The sequence below is a fragment of the Amia ocellicauda genome, chromosome 7, assembly GCF_036373705.1.
Source record: "Amia ocellicauda isolate fAmiCal2 chromosome 7, fAmiCal2.hap1, whole genome shotgun sequence".
Taxonomy (NCBI): domain Eukaryota; kingdom Metazoa; phylum Chordata; class Actinopteri; order Amiiformes; family Amiidae; genus Amia; species Amia ocellicauda.
The window spans coordinates 45679917-45699466 of NC_089856.1; the positions used below are offsets into that span (position 1 = coordinate 45679917).

The 19550-nt window shown below is 47.9% G+C and overlaps 1 protein-coding gene across 2 annotated transcripts; it reads left to right on the forward strand.

Annotated features, from left to right (window-relative positions):
- The first annotated feature begins 973 nt into the window (after positions 1-973).
- Positions 974-17792, forward strand: araf (A-Raf proto-oncogene, serine/threonine kinase). 2 transcript variants are annotated; one of them, XM_066709895.1, is made up of 16 exons: positions 974-1051; positions 7749-8008; positions 8260-8363; positions 8451-8553; positions 9226-9380; positions 9679-9789; positions 10215-10365; positions 10476-10503; positions 10656-10789; positions 10931-11133; positions 11952-12128; positions 12456-12502; positions 12802-12920; positions 13020-13151; positions 13271-13405; positions 13492-17792. In XM_066709895.1, the coding sequence occupies exons 2-16, from the start codon at positions 7787-7789 to the stop codon at positions 13630-13632; spliced, it is 1962 nt and encodes a 653-aa protein (XP_066565992.1). In that variant the 5' UTR covers positions 974-1051; positions 7749-7786; the 3' UTR covers positions 13633-17792. The 2 variants fall into 2 exon arrangements, with proteins under 2 accessions (XP_066565992.1, XP_066565993.1); XM_066709896.1 differs by having other exon boundaries at positions 9682-9789.
- Positions 17793-19550: the final 1758 nt, after the last annotated feature.

Below are 19550 nucleotides of genomic sequence, written 5' to 3' on the forward strand. Positions count from 1 at the left end.
GCACATTACAACGTCATGCTTTGTGCACAGGTCGAAGGCTGCAGGCTACGAATACAATTAAAAAAGCATTAGAAGACATGGGTGGTTTGCTCCAAGTTAATGACAGAAGAAAAGACCACCTGGTCTTCCGTTAATCAAAGACAAGTATGGGCAAAAACAAATCAACAAAAACAGGAGCAAAGATTATCCAGCTGTGGTCGCAGGTTAAGAAATGTAAGCGATGAACTTGCAAGAATTGTACCCAGGACCTCCAAACAAACATTTAAGACTAATAACAATAAGTATGTTATTGAATTGAACAACCTCTTGAGTATAAATCATTGGTTTTTATTATTATTATTATTATTATTATTATGTTGTGGTTGTATTGCATTTCCATGGATGCCTTGACTTCCCAGTGAACTTGACATTCACGACCCACAAGGATTCGCGTTATTTGCAATCGACAAGCAGGTTCAGAAGCTCTTCCTCTTTGGCAGCCTTTTTGCAACTCCCATGCATTGTGTTCTTTTGTCTTTCTTTCTTAGCAGGTGACCAGCATTGAAGATGTTAAATTAATCTGTGTCAGGATTCCTGTGTCGACAAGTAGATACTACTTCCACCAGAGGCTTGTGTCGGCTATTAGAGGCAGATGAAAGTGTTACAGAATGGCGCTTCGTCGGTCCTCGGTGACCGCAGCACATTCCACAATCCGAGCTGGTTTCTCTGGTGTGGCAGTGCTTCCCACTTTATATAAATCACACTTTTATAACGCTGCATGATAATCCTGTCCTCTCTCTCTCTCTCTCTCTCTCTCTCTCGATCCACCAAAGGCAAAAGTTTGGCCCGTGTGACGTCACTTTTTTTTTAATGAACACACAAAAAAATGTTGCAACTCAAGCTCCCGCCCCCCGAATCGGTTATTTACAGAACAGACGTCTGCCATTGTCCAATCAGACGGGCCGCTGGAGACAGCTGACCAATGAGGAGGCGGCTTGGGGGCGGGCCCCTCGGCCAGCAATGTTCTTGCCTCGTTCTTTAAGACTGGGAGAATTCAAGATGGCTGTCTCAGGTAGGTGTTTATTTCTGAATCATAATAATGTGCTGCCGATTATATCGATCAGGCCACGGCCGGCGGTCCTTCCGGCGCCCCCACTCCCCAGCGGCGGTGTAGCGGCCGGCGGGGGAGGCCTGGTCCGAGGCCCGGGGCGCGGATTTGACCCGAGAGGTTACTTTTCCAAGCAGGGGGCAGAAGTAATCCCTCTCCGCCTCGACTACACACGACCGGGCTGGAAAGTGAGCAGAAACGGGGCGGCGGGGAGGGAAAGGCGGTCTGGTGTGGCGGGACACAGAGGAAAGTCCCGCTCGAGTGCGGTGGGAGGGCGCAGAGGGACGCCGGGGTCTCTTGGCTTGCTCTGCGAGGGGAGAGCTCTCCTCGGCGGCGGAGATCCTCGTCCGAAGTTGGTCTGAACCCACATGCGGCTCCGCTGGTGCATCTTCCGCCGCTTCCTCACATGTGTGAACATGTTGGAGCCGCATTAGAGAGACGGAGAGCGGGACACGGAGTCGGGAAGAGCCGCGCAGCTGGGCAGGCAGGCAGGCAGGCAGGGAGCAGGTATGCGCCGGTGCCGTGCAGACGGGTGACACTCGCTCACACAGACCGCACCGACCCGGCTTCGTCAGTTTGCGCCGGCTGCACCTGTTGAGTTTCTTGCATATGAGTACCTGCTAGTCCCCAGGAGAAGTATCGACAGTGGCCATTCACTAAAAGTGCAACTTCACCGGGATCCGGGGCCCTGAACAGATGCATGTCAGACGAGGAAACAAATGCTGCAAAAAAAGTAGGAGAGAGTGCATGGGGACGTGTCTATGTGTTGCAGTCGTGCATTGCCGATGGGCGCTGCTGACGCTTGTAGGGGAGCAGTTTTGATCTGAAATCGCTTTTTTTGGGGGGGAAGTAGTTTGGGATGCTGTTTTTAGTGCCCCTGGGACGCAGTTTGGGTGCTGTGGCGCTGGCAGGGTTCGTCCCATCGCAGGCACTCGAGCAATGCGCAGTGCACGCTTTCGCCCGGTTACATCAGCCTGTTTGCACGATGAACTGGTCCCAGTGACACAGCACTGCAGCCCGAGCCATTAGCCTCTCGATTCATGATGCACTGTGATGGAGACCCAGTGCGGGTTTCTAATGGACTATTACTCTGCGAAACAAGAGCAGATGAATAATGAATACGGGCTTGTTCAAGATAAGAGTACGTTATTTTTATACCGCGTTATGATGTTGTTTTGGCTCATTTTAATAGTAATTCAGACCAAGATATAGTGTGGCAAAAACCATACCAGTACAACATCTAATGAATACTTCCTGAACTGTGCATGGATAGTGACGTGATTGATGGCACTGACATATTGCCTCCTGTGGCTCCCAGGTTCCTTATTTTATAGTTTACATACTAAGCAACCCTACTGGCCATATATAGTTATATTTAATAGGCTATTCTGATTGATTAAACCCTTATGCAGGACTTTAAAACCAAAGCTTTTCTTGCGGGTGGGGGGGGGGTTCTTGTGTGAAATATTAACAAGAAAAGAAGAAATGCACTAAAGCAAAGGGGAAGTGACCGAGGGATACACACCCTCACTGCCTCATCTCTTCTTCATTAGTTTCCATTGTTTTGTTTTTTCCCTGTCCATTTGAAAGCGGCGTGAACGAGAGTGAAGCGGTCTTGAACCGCTGCCTAGCAGAAGGCAGACCTGTTTCTCGCACCCTCTCCAGCGTGGCGGCCACCACTTGCAGTTCGCTTGAACTCGGCTTTTTTATTTTGGTCCTACCATGTGGACAACCTGTATTTGCATCCTACTGTGAAATGTGTGTGTCCCAAAAAACCCTCACTTACATCGGTGAAATGCGAAGAGAAGACAACATAAAAATCATGTGGAAGGGAATGAACAAGTCGAAACCCTTTTGGTTCAAGAGAGTTAGAATTGGTCTGGAAGTGAACTGAGGCGTTGGAGCCAACTGAGACCCTCTCTCTGACTGCTGATTCTCTTGCATGACCATCCCTCCTCAGTCGGGCTTATACAGCCACATCGCCTATCCCTGGTCGCCTCGTTCTTGCTCTTGCTGTGTCAGATGTCTTCACAAGGATGTTGATACGCCGGGGGTTGCCGTCTCGGCTGTCTCTGTGGTTTGGTCCTCCGTTGCAAGGATGCCTGGTGTGCAATTAATGCAGGTCGAAGCGCCGCGCTGCTTTCTCTCTCTGCACTTTGTCTGCCGACCTCGGTGGAAAGTTTGCCGCTGTAGCGAAGCCGCAGAAGCCACTTCAAGATGACTGTATTTGCTGAGCCTGTGAGGTGGGGGAAGCACGGGCAGGACCCGAGGAAAGGCATTTCTGAGAGTGTGCGTTTCTTTCCTAAACCAGCACTAGTAGGCAGTTCTCGTGTTGATGTGGAACAATCAGAGCACGATGGAGAGACGGGGCAGAGACGTTCCGACGGTTTCGATGCCCCGGCCTGTTTTTCCATGCAGCTTGTTTACCTACAGTTCGCACCAAACTCGGTGCCATAGCTAGCCTGCTGCTATTATATTTGTCCATAGCCCTATATTAACAGCAATTAACAAGTGACATCTGAAACATGCTGAGTGGAAAACTACAGGGCAGTGATAAATTAGTCAGTTTGATGTTAGTTAGTGTGTGATGTTTTAGACTCTCATCTTCTCACCTTTTTTTCTTTTGAGGCTGAACTGAATATCTGAATCAGACCGTGTCAAGTATAGATGATTTTATGTTGTTGACCATGATAATGTTGTTTTAATAATGTTCTATGTTTGTGTGTGAGAAAACCACGTAAGTTGCCTGGGTTAAAAATGTTTGCTTAAAGATTTAATAATACAATCCCTCAACCACATCAGTACAGAAAATGATACAGTGATTGTGGTGATGAAGCAGGAAATGTGCACAATTCGTGTTCAGATAATGCATCCAACAGAGCAACGTTCCTCCCCAAAATCCTGCCGTTAGCTGTAGCTTGAATTAGAACCGGCACTTAAAATGGATCGATGCCACACTGCTGTGATTTTAATAGTTTTAATTACGTGGACGAACACGGTGTCTGTGATTAAAATGGGGGATAGGAACATCAAGGCAGGGCTGATGATACGTTGCATTGAAGTCATTTTTCTTCATTTAGGTTTTATCATGCAAACAATTGTGAATAAAATGGGATCCTAAAACATTTTTTATCGCCACCTTGTTCTCTACTGACCTTATCTTGAACTAAGTAGAATAAACACAAAGCTGCTCTAACATTTGGATTTTCAGTATTTAATTTTGAAAGAATCTGTCAAGAGTTTTTCAAGTAGAAGTCATCCCAGTGATGGTCGTTGTATTTTGCGTATCCATGGTTTTTAAGTATCAACAAGAAAAGCAGTATTTTAAGGGTGAAAAGGTTTTTACCGGTCTTCAACTAAATATTATCTCAGCAATGTCTAACATGTGACTTGGTGATGAAACCGGATTGGCTGTTCCCAGTTGCTCTTGACAAAAGTTGTTCCTTTGGGAATTGTGGGTAATATTTGCAGCCTACGCAAGAACAGTGAGGTCACTCCGCAGTGTGGCGGGCAGATTTAAGGTGTGTAAAGTTTGCAGGTCCTTTTTCTTTTTAATGAAGTACAGTTTGTGAGTAGGTGTGTATTGATTTTGAGCAACTGCAGTGGGGTCCAGATTAAAACAAAACTTTGAGCCACACGTTCAAGTCTTTACTTGGTTTGAGCTCCATTTGTTTTTCAGATGCTTCTTCCACTTAAATAAGTTTAATCTTTGTAGTTTTCGCTTAGCAAGTGGGTCAAAGTTGTCATTGATCCCGGGTTAGTGGTGGATTTTGCTGCACATTTGAGGGCCGTAGGGGGTTTGCAGGGATCGTCGGTTTGTATAAACCACTCTTTACCTTCAGTCCAGCTCCACTGTTTGTGCTTGATTCATACCTGTGGACTCTGGCCTTGGTTTCGGCAACGAACTTGGAAAGCTGCCACCGTCATCGAGATTAAAACATCGTCCCATCCACTGCGGTTAGTTTTACCCCTGCCGCCGACGGAGGCACTCGGAGATCACGTGTGGAAAGGAGAGCGGTTGGGGTCGCGTTTCAGAGGGTGCTGCCATAGTCTCGTGTACAGCAGGTGTCTGTACAACAGCTATTGTTCAAGCTCAGTAATAATGCAGCAGCTGCTGTAAGGGGATCGCTCGGGGAGAGACGAGCCCGGCCCGGCGACCGAGATCGCACTGTGGCGCCTCGCCCCTACGCACACCGGTCTCTGGGAACTTTCCTTCTGCGTGAGGTTGTATTCCATTCCAAATCTTCTCTCTCTCCTCCGTCCATTTGGCAGTTTAGTGATGTATGCACACGCCACTCCTTTCCCCACTTCCCTCTCCCTTCTAGTATTTTGCAAGCCCTGCCAAGTAGTTCCAAGTGTGTTGTGCCCCACTGAAGCTCCTGTGAAATGTAGCATTTGAGAGTAAGTCCGTCTGGGGGTGTTTATCCCATAAGAATGTGATCTAGTTGTTTTCTAGACCACTTGATTTGCCTGTGGGTTCAGATTGAGTTAAGCGCTGGGGAATGTCAGTGTTACAAACGCAGGACATGAACTACAAGCCGTAGTCTTTGTTTATTATTCTGGTTACTTTTAAATGTGTTTCGCAGCTAATGCCTGCATCAGTATTTGTCTATAAGAATCTGTATGGATTTAACTGAGTGAGTAGAAGAGGTTTGTCTGGCAGTGGATCCCATACAGGTTAATAGTGGGTTTGGGCTGGGAATTAAGTCGTATTGATCACTAGTTACACATATCTGGCTTCTCAGTGTCTGTAGAGCTATATAGATTTCTCATAACTCTCCTGATATACTAGTTTGTGAATCTTTATAACTGCGTATAGTTGTAACATAATCGGGACATAAATCCCTGATGTCATAGATCATATCATTTTGTGCCTACACAACCAAGCAGTTGTTAAATTGTGCAGTCCACCTTCCAAGAACTCGTGTACCTACAGGGCTTCTCTTCACCCCATGCCTGTAGGCATGGGGTCCTTCCCTTTTGCCAAACATCTCTCCGATCCGCTTTGGGAAGCGGGGCGCAAAATCAAGAGACGCAGTATTGCGGGACGAAACGCACAGATGGCAATTGTTCTTTAACGAAGCACAGATCCCATTATATATTTACACAGCCGTTTAATTGTATAACCAGTCCATTCAAAAATAGATGGAGAATTTCTGCAGTGCCATCGTGGATCACTGTGTGCGTCACTTAAAGGCCGCCGCTGCTAAAAAGTGCGCAAAACCTCTTGCTCTCTGGAAGGCAGAGCCGAACGCATGGAGACGAGAGGAAACGCGCAACAGATGGCTCGGTTTAGTGTTAAGCTCCCCAACACACCAGCGACAAACTCTGCCTCCCTCACCCCTCCTGGTCTACCTTTGGTTGTCTTCCACTCCGGCCTGTTGTAATTGTTGCCGGAGTGCATAATGCAGGAAAATGGACAACCAGCAAGCCGAAGCTCAGTCCCCCCAAACCCCCCCCCCCCCTGCCCGGCCAAGCTAATCGTTTTGAACTCCTTGTAAACCGCGTCTGAATAATTGCTCTGTGCGGCCGTGGATGGCTTGACGGATTGAGTCCTCTTCTGCGCCCCGGACTCTCTGATCCCGGTCGTCTCTGGGAGCGGAGATGGGGGGGCTGGTGCAATGTAGAGAGGAGCCGCCGTGCGGAGCGCTGTGTGTGGCGTAGTCTGTAGGGAGGCCGCCCTGTTGTTCCCTGCATTAATCCAAGCCTTGGCTGCAGAGAGATAATTAATCCTGAAGAGAGTTCTCTCCACCCTCCTCCCTCCATCTCTCTCTCCCTCTCTCTGTCTCTGTGCGTCTCCCCCCTGCCTCGTCGCCACCCTCAGTAACATGGGTTTAGAGAGGATTTTGAGGGCAGTGTGAGTGCGTGCCTGTGCGTGCGTTTGTGTATGTGCGTGCGCCTTTGCGTGTGCCGTACGAATCGATGTGAGTTTTATTTTTGCCTACCAGTCTATCTACCAGTGCTTTTATGATGTAGGCCGTAGAACGTCACGCAATGTAAAGAAATGAATCACGGGATGCTATCAGACTGGTGTAACCACTTTAGGATGATTAATTTTTAACGGGCTGCTCCCCAGTGATCCACCTTCTTTTTCCTCCTTTCTTTTTCTGCTCTTGACCTGTGACTCTGGGGGTTTTGTTTTTAAATGGTCACAGCTTAAGGGTTGATTTTGTGTTGGAATGAAATTATTTTTCGGATTGATCCTCTTCATACTGTAGAGAAATGGAGATCCTGTTGGATCATGATTATTTATTTAAATATGCAGTTATTTACAACTCGCAAACCTGTGGCGTGTCTTAATCCCACCAAACACACATAATCATTTATATTGAAATCTACTGTATCTGCTTTATGTTGTCTACTAAGCTCTTCCAGATCTTTCTTTTAATTCCAGATCATTTTAGTGGGGGGTGTTTTGGTAAATTCAACAAGTTAGAGATCATTAGGAACAAACCCCTTGAAATCCTCAAGGACCAACATTGAACAACTGAACACATACTCGAGTTTGGTCTTTGGTTTGTTTTGTTCTCTTAGAAACTGTGCTCTAGGGTGATGTATAATTGGGGGGGGGGGGGTTGTCCTCTAGTATGGGATTGGGAAACCAGTAGCTGCCCCTGAGACGGAGACCAATCTGAGCTTGATCCCTGTATGCGTTATCCAGGTTTCAGGTGAGAGTGCGCCCCCTCCTTGTTCCAGTGAATGAAGCTGTCCAACGGCTTGAGCCTGTCACCTTCTCCTCCTCCGGCCAGCCGGGCGCGCTGCTCCAGCAGGGGCCCCCCTCCTCCGCCTCTTCCTCCCCCCAGCCGGACCACCATGTCTTCGTCCGGCTCCTTGTCCTCCTCGGAGGAGACCAGCCCCGGAGATCCGCTGAACGTGGGAGGCACCATCCGCGTCTACCTCCCCAACAAGCAGCGCACAGTGGTATGTTCCGGCCACCGCGCCCTCACGTCACGGTCCGACGAATCCGTCGCGTGGCTACTGTTTTGCCTGGTCCAGTGGGAAGGGATATTATTAGCTCCACCCAGTTTGATCCATCTACTGTCAACTGTCTTAAATAATTACAAGAAATCAGATTTTTTTTTTTTTTTAGCTATATCACTGTGCATTTGTAGGTAATTCAAGGTTGATGCAAAATGTTTCCCAGTGGCTTATATGTCTCTGTTTGGTTCCAGGTAACTGTTCGTTCTGGACAGACAGTCCACGACAGTTTGGACAAAGCCCTGAAGGTGCGAGGATTGACCCAGGAGTGCTGTGCTGTGTTTCGACTGCTCGAAGGGTGAGTCTCTCTCACGCGCGCAAACACACACACACACACACACACACACACACACACACACAAATACTAACTCTCTCTCTCTGGCAGTCGGAAGAAGCTGACAGACTGGAACACTGACATCACCCCTTTGGTGGGGGAGGAGCTTCTAGTGGAAGTGCTGGATGATGTACCGCTCACCATGCACAACTTTGTAAGTACCACAAGAATAACGCCACATAGCGCCCCCTGCCTCATCGCAGGTGCTACTGCACACACGGAAGGCACACCTAACCACGAGCTCAGTCTCGATTTTCCCAGAGAACGAAGGTATCCCGTCCCCGTCCTCTGGGTTTGTCCGGTTCGTTTTGAAGAGTCATTCCTGGGAGTGTGTGTTTTCATATGGTCCCCTATCTCTTGTATGAGCTGAGAAGGTCTCTTGTGTCGCTCTGATAGTGTTGTGTACCTGGTAACTACTACACAAATACATTTAAAAAATCCTAAGGTACTTTCCCTTGAAACCTAAGCTCCCCTGGTGTTTGGCAGTTATTCCCCAGCCTGCCCTGCACAGCGCAGTGTTCTGGCGTAAGGCTGAGATATCTCCAGAGCGACACCTATAGTTTCACGCCGAGAGGTGGCAGCCCACATAATTGCCTCAGCGTTTTAAAGGGGGGGTGGGATTTGGCGGAGGAGGTTTGCAAAGTCACAAAATCCCTTCATGACCGAATCCTTTCTGTAAAGCAATGTCAATAATGGTGAACCATCACTGCCCTCACCTTCGGACATCAAATATGACCTTTGAAGGCCTTGAAATCTTGAGTCTCTGTGTGAGCGGCGACCCGAGGGGGCCGGTGTGAAGAGGCTCACGCTGCCTTGTTGTGTTTAGGTTCGGAAGACCTTCTTCAAGCTGGCCTACTGTGACTTCTGCCACAAGTTCCTCTTCCACGGCTTCCGCTGCCAGACCTGCGGCTACAAGTTCCACCAGCACTGCAGCAGCAAGGTGCCCACGGTGTGTGTGGACATGGACACTATGACCAAACGGTGAGTGGTGCTAAGACGCCTCCGGCTCGGAGCTGACAAGTGTCTGTGTCTGTGTCTGTGTCTGTGTGCACCCATGACATAGTAAACTGTACTTCTGTCTCTCAGCTGTGTATTTCAGTTTAACCAAGTCAAACACGGCTGGCACATTTAATCCGTTTCTGAACGCGCCACAAACGCCACCGTGTTGGTGAGGGAAGTGTGGAGCGGTTTGTGCACCAGACAGGGAGCGCAGTGATGCGGTCTTAACGGCAAAGGAAAACCCTCGTTCCCGTTCTCATAGTGTGTTGTTTTTGCGTAGAAGGTGCTTGCCCAATCCCGGCACAGACGAGTACCCACAGATCTCCATCTTACTGATGCCCGACCCCAACAACTCCCAGTGCGACCCGCTCTTCACCCCCGAGCCCCCTGGGTAAGTAACTGCACCAGTGGGAGGGGCAATTCGGCTTAGGAACAGATTAAGAGACGCACAGTATAAAGCATCATCGTTCTCCTGGATTCTCACTCCCGAATAAAGGGGTCTTGTTTGTTTGTTTGTTTGTTTGTTTACTTGTGAAATGTGAGAGCTGAAGGATGATTTGGCAAATCTCCCCGGCAGATATAGACAATGGTGCTGTTTGCTGTTCTTCGCTTGTGCCCTTAAGCGGAATCAGACGCAACCGTTGTGACCCACGCCTACGCACACCCATGCTGCACAGTAGTTTTGGGGGTGCTGGAATCTGGCACACGCTGCTCTCTGTTCCTCTCTGTCTGTGCAACGGGGCATGGCCACCATCTCCCAAGAGAGGAGAGTGTCACGGAGCGTCTGCTGACCCGAGTCTGTGTCTGTTACTGTAGGCTGAGGAACATGTTGCTGTCCCCCTCCTCGGCCTTCCAGTTCCCCCTGCCCGGGGCGGACGGCCAGTCCCTGCAGAGGCACCGGTCCACCTCCACGCCCAACGTGCACATGGTGAGCACCGTGGGCCCGGCCGGAGCTGGCATCATCGAGGTGAGGGCGTCCTCAAAATCGTCAATCACGCATTATTCAAATCTGTAGAATTGCCATCTCCACTTTAGTATTCATCTCCTGATGTAGTTTCGTCTCTGTTCTTCTTTCAGGAAGCATTAAAAATGAACAACATGATGGGTAAGTTTCTATAAACTCTGGACTCGCCGGCTCTAGTTACACTGGATTCGGCGGAACCGCACGCTGCGACGGCGAACCTGGTCGAGGAGTTTTTTTTTTTTTTCTGTATTCACTGGGGCATACGGGTGCCTGACTCGTTCTCTGTGTCCCAGGCGTGGAGCCGTCCCACAAACCCTCGACCAGCCCCCCGTCCCTGGGGTCCCCCGGCAGGAGACACCCTCCCCCGAAGTCCCCCTCGGAACACAAGGAGCGCAAGCAGTCCTCGTCCGACGACAAGAAGAAAGTGGTGAGTGCTCGAGATTTCTGCGTCTCTCCTGATAGGATTATATACCGATTGCCGTTGATATTCCTTTCATAGATCAACGGTAGTAGTAGGACAGGGGTGGTCCTGCATTGGCCTTGACCGTGTATGTGTGTGTCCCTGCAGCATCGGGGGGCCAATAGGGACTCCAGCTACTACTGGGAGGTTCACGCCCGCGAGGTCACCACCCTGAAGCGGATTGGCACCGGCTCCTTTGGGACCGTGTTCAAGGGCAAGTGGCATGGAGACGTGGCCATCAAGATCCTCAAAGTGACGGACCCCACGCCCGAGCAGCTGCAGGCCTTCAAGAACGAGATGCAGGTCCTCCGGTGAGTGTTGCGCACGGCTCCTCCCATGCGCGTGTTTGACGGGATGTTCTGCCGCATTTCTTTCCTTACATTCTGTCCCTGACAAACCTAGTGTGATGCGTGCGTAAGCAAACATTTATGGTTGGTTGAAAAAACGGCTCTAGAAATAAAGTCCAAATAAATCTCGCTCGTGGAATGAACCACATTTTTAAGCCATAAAACGCGGATTAATGTTACACATTTCACGGCATCATCCACTCATTGATTTCTTACATGGCGAACAAAACAACGTGGCGCATCTGTCCCCCGGCATAAACAGACAAAAACTGAAGTAGCATGTACTGTGGTGGAAAATGCCAATTTCACACGGAGTCCCTGCCTCCTGAACACTCCCCCGGCCAAACCACAACCTTCTGAGACTGAATGAGCCCCTAAGTCCCTTTCAAAACCTCTGACTCCCACCCTGGTGGCCAGAAAGTGGTTTTTAAAATAAAAATTGCTTTCCTTCCAATCCAGACCCCAGGACTCTCTTGTATGTTTCATTCATCACCTGTGGAACTGTAGGAGGTGGCTGTTTGTTTCTATTGATTTAAGTGCAAAGATGGCTCGACGGACACGATAGCACTGTGCTGTTCAATAGCATGATAATAAAACGCCAAGAAACCGGGATGAGGGTCACATGATGCGAGAAATGGCTGGCTGATTCTGATGCACTTGATGCACACATGGGCATCTGCCAGACGATTCCCAGCCCGAGATCCTTTCGAGGTTTGAAACCCAGAGCTTGTGTACCAATCTGACCTTTTTTTTTCGTTTTGCTTTTCTCCGTTCTCTGGCAGGAAGACACGCCACGTCAATATCCTCCTCTTCATGGGCTTCATGACCAAGCCCAACTTCGCCATCATCACGCAGTGGTGCGAGGGCAGCAGCCTCTACCGCCACCTCCACGTGACCGAGACCAAGTTCGACAGCATGCGCCGCATCGACGTGGCGCGGCAGACAGCCCAGGGCATGGAGTAAGACCGCAGCCGCCACATCCGTCCAGCGCTAGACCGCTACCTTCCTATCTGTGCCTTTGGGGGGCCAGAACTAGCATTCTGTCTGTACCTTAAAAGTGTAGAATTAAATGGACACTGGGTCTTTACAGTTCTTCACAAGAAGAAGAACAAGGCTTCATGTCTCCTGGTTTCCTCCTCACTGGGCCTGTGATGTGATGCATCCTGGGGGTGTTAATTCATGTGTAGAAACTCTCACTCACGCTGTGGGTGTGTTTAGATGAATGTACACTCTAACGTGAGGCCCTTTTAAAACCTAATGCATACCATCTCCTGTTCTTTTTCCAGCTATCTGCATGCCAAGAATATAATTCACCGGGATCTGAAATCAAACAGTATCTTTTTCAGTGCTGTGCCTGACCTTGTGATCATATCTCTCTCCTCATTGACCGAAACAACGTTTCCAGTCCAGTTTTTGTTTTGTTCGTTGGTCTTTCGTTCACATTCATGTTGTTGTATTCGCTGTTTTTGTTATTATTTGTCAATCACAATGAGGAAGTTGACTTTGTTGGTCCACAATGTGATTGACATGTTTGATGGGAATTAACAGGGTTTGCGACAATATCCCTATATATACCTCTACAGTCCACTTCTCAGGCCTGGGCCCGGTGCCGCTCCTTGACTCCAGAACCAGATATATTTTTGCACGAAGGCTGGACCGTGAAGATCGGGGACTTCGGCCTGGCCACGGTCAAGTCTCGCTGGAGCGGCTCGCAGCAGGTGGAGCAGCCCAGCGGATCCATTCTGTGGATGGTAAGGCAGGGCAGGCTCGCCGAATGGGCCGTGTACAATCGCAGCTGCTTTCTTGAGCGGGTTCGATTTTGTGGATTGACTGTTCCCCCTGTCCCCCAGGCTCCGGAGGTGATCCGGATGCAGGATATCAACCCCTACAGCTTCCAGTCGGACGTGTACGGGTACGGAGTGGTGCTGTTCGAGCTCATGACCGGATCGCTGCCTTATTGCAACATCAACAACCGGGACCAGGTGAGGCCGCCGGGACGGGACAGGACAGGAAGGAACATGTTTGGGGGATTTATGCACCTTGGGACCTCGGCCGTGAAGACTTGCCAGTCACTATTCTCTCTCTCTCTCTCTATCTCCAGATCATCTTCATGGTGGGCCGAGGATACCTGTCTCCAGATATCAGTAAACTCTACAGTAACTGTCCTAAAGCTATGAAGAGACTCATCGTCGACTGCCTGAAGTTCAAACGTGACGAGCGACCCCTTTTTCCGCAGGTAAGAACCGTCGCTCTGCACTGCAGACCCCATACTGAAAATCAAGACTCTTTCTGAGTGTGTTGCGACTCTTCCTCCCCTCTCAGATCCTGGTGTCCATCGAGCAAGTTCAAGACCTGCTGCCTAAGATCGAGCGCAGCGCCTCGGAGCCCTCGCTCCACCGGGCTGTGCACTCGGAGGACTTCAACCCCCTGTTCCTGCACACCACCCGGCTGCTGCCACTGTGAACAACACCCCCCACTCCCCCCGACGACCCCGCCAGCCCACCCGGGGGTCCACTGCCACGGCCGGCCTGTCCCGTCTCCTTAGACAGCCTGGGGAGATGGGGTAACGTCTCGAGAAGACCCCCCACCCAGTTAAAACGAGCACTGTGATCAGAGAGACCAGACCCTCAGAATGTTGCTATTGGGCCCCTCATGCCCGAGCGGCCGCCCACTGTGTCAAGAAGAAAAGGAGCCACGCGGTCTTCAGATCACCCTCTCATTTACTCCATTGAGTGCATCAATCACTTATTTGGCTCCATTACCCCCTTCCCCCGCTTCATCTAGTGATTTGAGGAATTTTGCATCCGCTGTACGACCTGTAGCCCCAGGACTGAGCGCCAAACGCGCATCACGTCACAGTCCGACACCTGCATGTCTGCTTCCCTCAGTTTCAGTGAGGGAGGGGGGAAAACCTAAATTTAATCAGATTCCTTCAATCCACAACTCTTCACAAACAGGCCGCCAAACCTGGCCACAACGGAGTGGGGCGCTTCGAGAACGATGCTGTTTCGGGACGGTGTGGTGAACGTGGTGGCGGTTTGGTGTTTCGAGTCCGCGGGTCGACGGAGCTCCGTTGCGTCCTTGTGTATAGATCTGTCAGTCCTCCGCAGCTGATGTTAGTCCAGAGTAAACTGTTAGCACTGTGTTTATGTTTTAAGCGGATCAAAAAGACTCCAGGACCAGATCATCACGCCGGCCGCTGTAGAGTGAGACGCAGAAGAGTTCTGAACGGCCTGAAGGGATCTCCATTCAACATTGTGGGATCTTCATGAAAAGTACGCTGCTATAGATTTCTATTTTCCATGGTATTGTTTTTTATTGAAAAAAAAGAAAAAAAATTATTTATGGAATTTATTTCGGGTGGGGGAGAGACCCAGGACAGCAAAATGCGTTTCAGTGACCAAAACGTGCAAACGGAGCTCTCAAAGAGAAGAATGCGTTTTAGAAGATGCATCGCTCTCGGGACCATTTTCAGCGTTCGTTTGCAAGGTATCCCAGTGGGTCTTGCGCCTCGTTTTGCTGTCCCGGGTTGGGCATTTCTCCGATCCCCCTCTCCCGAAAGCACATCTATGGCACCACAGAGGTTTTCTGTTTATGTTTTTCGTTCTGTTTCTTCAGTTGTTCATCTTACATCTTTGCTCACAGGCCTGAAAATGTAAGACATTGTGGGAAAGTTACACTAAAGTCTCAGCGTCACTGTGCAATTGTGTCGGCGTGCAGCGAGCGCACCTCTGGCTCGGTCAGTCCTCTGCTGCCATTCTGCTGATTGGTCGTGATACTGTACTCGAAAACCAAGAAAGTGTGCAATCTCTCCATGCCGTGAACGGTGCTCATCTATAGCGTTCCCATAGTTTAATACTGCTTTAAATAACCCCAACTGTAAGAGGAAGGGAATGGTGGCATTTCGTCAATTAAAATAAGTTTTTCTCCAACGGTGGGAGTGGGAGGCAGTCCCATCTCTTTTCATCTGGCAAAGTGCAAGTGCTGTCGAGTCTTTCATGTGTGAGGTACCGTCAATCCCAGCCTGAGAGATGGAGTCCTAACCATCCCCGTCCCACCCCCAAAGAGTCTCGCCAACGAGGTCTGACCAGCTCCCTCGAGTTTCTGGGCGAAGTTCGCTTCCCCAGGCAAATGAGACCTGAGGGGACCTGAGAGGAAAGGTGTCCGGCCTCGTTGCTCTTGATTCCTGGTCCAGGTACAAGGAGGCTGGAGCTGAACGGCGGGTAGATTCTCCGTTTAGTTAGGGGGCAGAGAAGGAGAAGGCCAAGAAGTTTCCTACACTTGAAATGTATACATAGGGTAATGGACGCAGTATTGGGCCCGTAATGAGAACGGCCTTTGCAGTCGGGCTTTAGCGATGTTAGTGGATGAGCGGGGGGCAGCTGGGATTGGTTGCAAATGTAAGCCATTCTAGGTAGATCTGTAGATCTTTGTCATTTTGTGTAGATGTTTTTTTGTTTTTGTTTAATTAACACGATGGATCCGTAGTTATGGACAGCGAAAGCCATGATGGTGGTTTAAGGTTTTAGAGCAGGTGCAAAACTGACAGCTTTTGTTTCAGAAAGCAGTATGTATTATAGAAATCTAGAAATATTTAATCAAAAACGAATAAATAGATTTAAATTCATTTAAAAAATAATAATAAAAAGGGGCTGGATTACCCCGATCTGTGTTTTCCAAATCCAGTAATGTAGGGTAGTAGATAGAGTAGTAGTAGTAAGAGTGAGGTGGGGTTGGTAGTAGGGACTAGGAGGTTTTCTGGTAGTAGAGGCGAAGTAGGGAAGGAGAAGTCATTTTACCTTTCTTTTATCTTTTTCATTTTGAATATGATATCATTACACTGCATATAACAAAGGGGACCATTGTTCATTTTTTTTTGTAATGGAGACAAATGACCGAAGAAGAGAGAAGGCCCCACACAGTATAAACCTTAATACACATTTTTTGTTTTGTTTATAGTTGTCTTAATTAAAAAAAAAAAAAAAAAAAAGACATTCGCGACAGGAAACTTGAGTCACACTCGGCAGTGGGAGCCCGGAGGAGGCGTCTCGGGACGAGAGACCGGACGGATTTCCCTTTTCCAGGCCGGTTGGGTCGGGAGGTGCGTGTTTCGCGACTTACGGGAGCTTTGTAAAATCAGAACGTGGAGGTGCTGCAGGGGATGGGGGCGAGGGTGGGGTTCTGTGATAAAACACCCATGCAGTTGGCCTCTTCAGGGGGTAGGCGGAGGAGTGAATTTCAGTATCTTCCCCCCCCCCTTTAGCGATCTGCCCGTCAGCAGGAGTCACCCAGGGAGCAGGATGGACACGACCTTTCTTACTGTGTTGGGTCACAAAACCAGCCAAACCTGAAGCATTTCTCATATATATACAGACACACAGAGTAGCTGTTGATATCGGAGCAGTGACCTGAAATGACCTACGCAATAATTCGCAGCAGGTTTTAAAATGTTGGATAATGGTGCAGATAACAGTGCAGTAGGAGGTCCATTGGCAAGCAGTAGCGCACGGCGTGTTTAAAGAACATAGCCACAGAAGAATCTTGCATTTCAAACAAATTAAATTACAAGACATAGGTGACTTTTTTATATATATAATCCAGAGGGATACACAGACATTCCAAATAACTAGACCACATACTGCTTATTATGTGTGAGAACTGGAGCATTGTCTACAGTTAGGGACCAAACCTGGTTGGCACATGCTGTTGCTACTGGTGTGTCTGAATACAGATGTACGGAGATGAAAAACAGTTGCCATTGACCTTGAACGTGTGCTTTGAAGGAGCCAATTCATAGGCTGTGGGTCACGTCAATTCCAATGAATGGCTTGTATTTGTTAAGTACAAAGGTGTTTTCCTTGCCTTTGCGTTCAAATGGAGCATGACGCAGTATATATTTGGATGTCCTCATGTCCGTTAATGACCATTATCGCTGCGTCGATTCTATATATCGTGACCGCAGGCAACAAAGCTGCTCACGACCACGGCAGCGATCGTGAGATTCGACCACGATTCAGACGTAACATTTCTCAACGCAACTTCCACGTGCTCCCACTTGTTGAATGCCCTGTATTCCTGTGTTTGTTTGTTTTTTGTACACAGTGTGATTTTTGTTTGTGTCTGGTTTAAGATTTTGACTGTACATTGAATGATTGGTTCACTTGCGGTCTACGGCAGGAAATACTGAATTTCGCATCTAACCGATGCCAACCTTGTCTGGGCAGACGGACTGCATGGGCGACCGGTCACACTATTTATTACAGGGGCTACTGAGAGTTCTGTGAATTTCTGTGCAGCAAATGCAATCGTTGTATTGGAATAGAAAGTGTTACATATCTTTTGGTGAATTACAGATCTTTTTTTTATTGTATGGGACAGGTAACAGGGGTCTTAAGCTGAATGCAATATAAGAGGATATCCTACTGTGTACAGTTACATTTGTTTTTTGGAATAATGTACAAATTTCTTGTTTCTATTTTTGTGTGATGGTTTAAGGAAAAAAAAAAACGTAGAACAAAAAATTATAAACAGAGCCAGAAATCTTAGATTTTTTTTTTTTTGTCTTGTAAAATAAAGGAGAGGATTCAGGATATTATTCCTAAAATAAAACTGTGGAATACTGACTTTGCTGCTGAGGCTGTGTTTAATTTTCTTGTCCTACGTGTGGCCTTACATTCCTCAGCTGAAACGGCCCCAGACACATTTGTATCCACTTGCCTTTCTGTGTGGTGGGAAGGTGAAGATGTGGTACACAAGTGATCAACTTCATCCATTAACTGCATGTTCAGATGTCAGTGACCATTTGCCACAATAAATAAGTTTCCCATGACAGTGGGGTTGGCTCGGCGCAGGGATCTCCCACCCTGGTCCTCCAGAGCAGTGTTGCCCATCAGTGGCACAGTGTTGTGCTTTGGGCTGGTACAGCTGTGCCGCAGAAGTATTGAAAAGTCTCGCACACAAAAGGAAACCACCCAATTATTTAACTTACATTCCTATCACAACAAACAAAAAAGCATTTTAATTAAAGTAGGTGTACCTTGTTGTTTTGCATCAATAGATAACTTGCATATCTGTTTAGAGATCCTTACTTCTTTAAATAATGAAGCATGAATAGCCTAGCATATAACCCCTGCATAATTAGTCTTACCAGTGATGCTGCCTCAGTGTTAAATTGGGAGAGACTGGACACAATACACTTGCATTGTTCAGTAATGCTGCTGTGTTTTAAAGCCATAACAGTAGCCTGCAGCCAAACCCCAGCCAATTCAACATTTCAAGTGAGCCTCAAACAAATCTACACACAATTCAGTTAAAGATAAGCAACCCTAACACCTGGCTACAGGGGGCTCGAACCCTAGCCCAAATGATCCAAAATATCGACACCTACATTTAAGGTTAAACAAATTTAACAATTAGACCATTCCTACCTGTCTCTGTTCCTAAATAAATCTTGTTTCTTAAACCTATTAATTTAATTAAATTACAGCAAATTAATCAGCATGTACATAATATTCAAGAATATAATTCTGAACTTTGACACTGCAGTAGTAGTGTTAAGAGAGTAACGTCTCTTTTAACATCATATTACATAGGCACATAACTTCTTAAATAAAATAATAAAGAAATCCCACCAGACCCTGACATGGAAACATGTAATTCTAATGAAAGAAGTGTTTCGGGTGAATTCTGTGAGTAATGAAACATTACCAATGAACATCTGAAAACCACCAAGGAACCGATTTCTCTAAATGACTGGCTTCACACATCATTAAGTAACATGCCCACAAATTGAGTTCTCCATGAACCCCTGTTGCACACTCACAACTTCACAACACAGCTTATTACTATTACTGTTAATTGAATGCCATCAATACTGGCAGTACCCTGTGGAATAAAGAATAATGTCCTTCACATAAGCAATAATACTAGAAGGAAGCTGCTGCCACTGTTTTGCTAATTTCGTCGACTGAAGATGTATAATTATCATTATAATGTAGATGTTTATTATTAAACTATTTATTTATAATTTTGACATGATTAGAAATGTGCGATGGCGCCCGTGTGTGGCCAAACGCTGTAACGCTCCTGATGGGCAGATTGCACAGCCAGTAGTCTGGGCCGCTGAAAGTGCACTTGTGCTTGAGTAACTGCTAATTGCTTAAAGTGCTGATATTTCGGAAATAGACCAATAAAGATAATAAACTGCACAGGGCGTTTCCCGTTTGATTTTGCTCGCTGTCGACGTTACTGAACGTCGCGGAGATTTGCGCTTTAACACAGACTAGTCTGAATCCTGCTAAACTCTTGACTGGCGGCTGGCTGAGCCAATCAGAGCCGGCGACGATTCGCCCCGGAGCCAATCAACGACGGAGACGGCGAGC

Excerpts from the sequence above, each read along its gene's own strand:
- araf (XM_066709895.1), top strand. The coding sequence starts at position 7,787 with ATGAAGCTGTCCAACGGCTTGAGCCTGTCACCTTCTCCTCCTCCGGCC. Across the intron at positions 8,364-8,450 it reads GTGTTTCGACTGCTCGAAGG|TCGGAAGAAGCTGACAGACT; the intron begins GTGAGTCTCTCT and ends TCTCTCTGGCAG. Across the intron at positions 10,366-10,475 it reads CCGGAGCTGGCATCATCGAG|GAAGCATTAAAAATGAACAA; the intron begins GTGAGGGCGTCC and ends TTCTTCTTTCAG.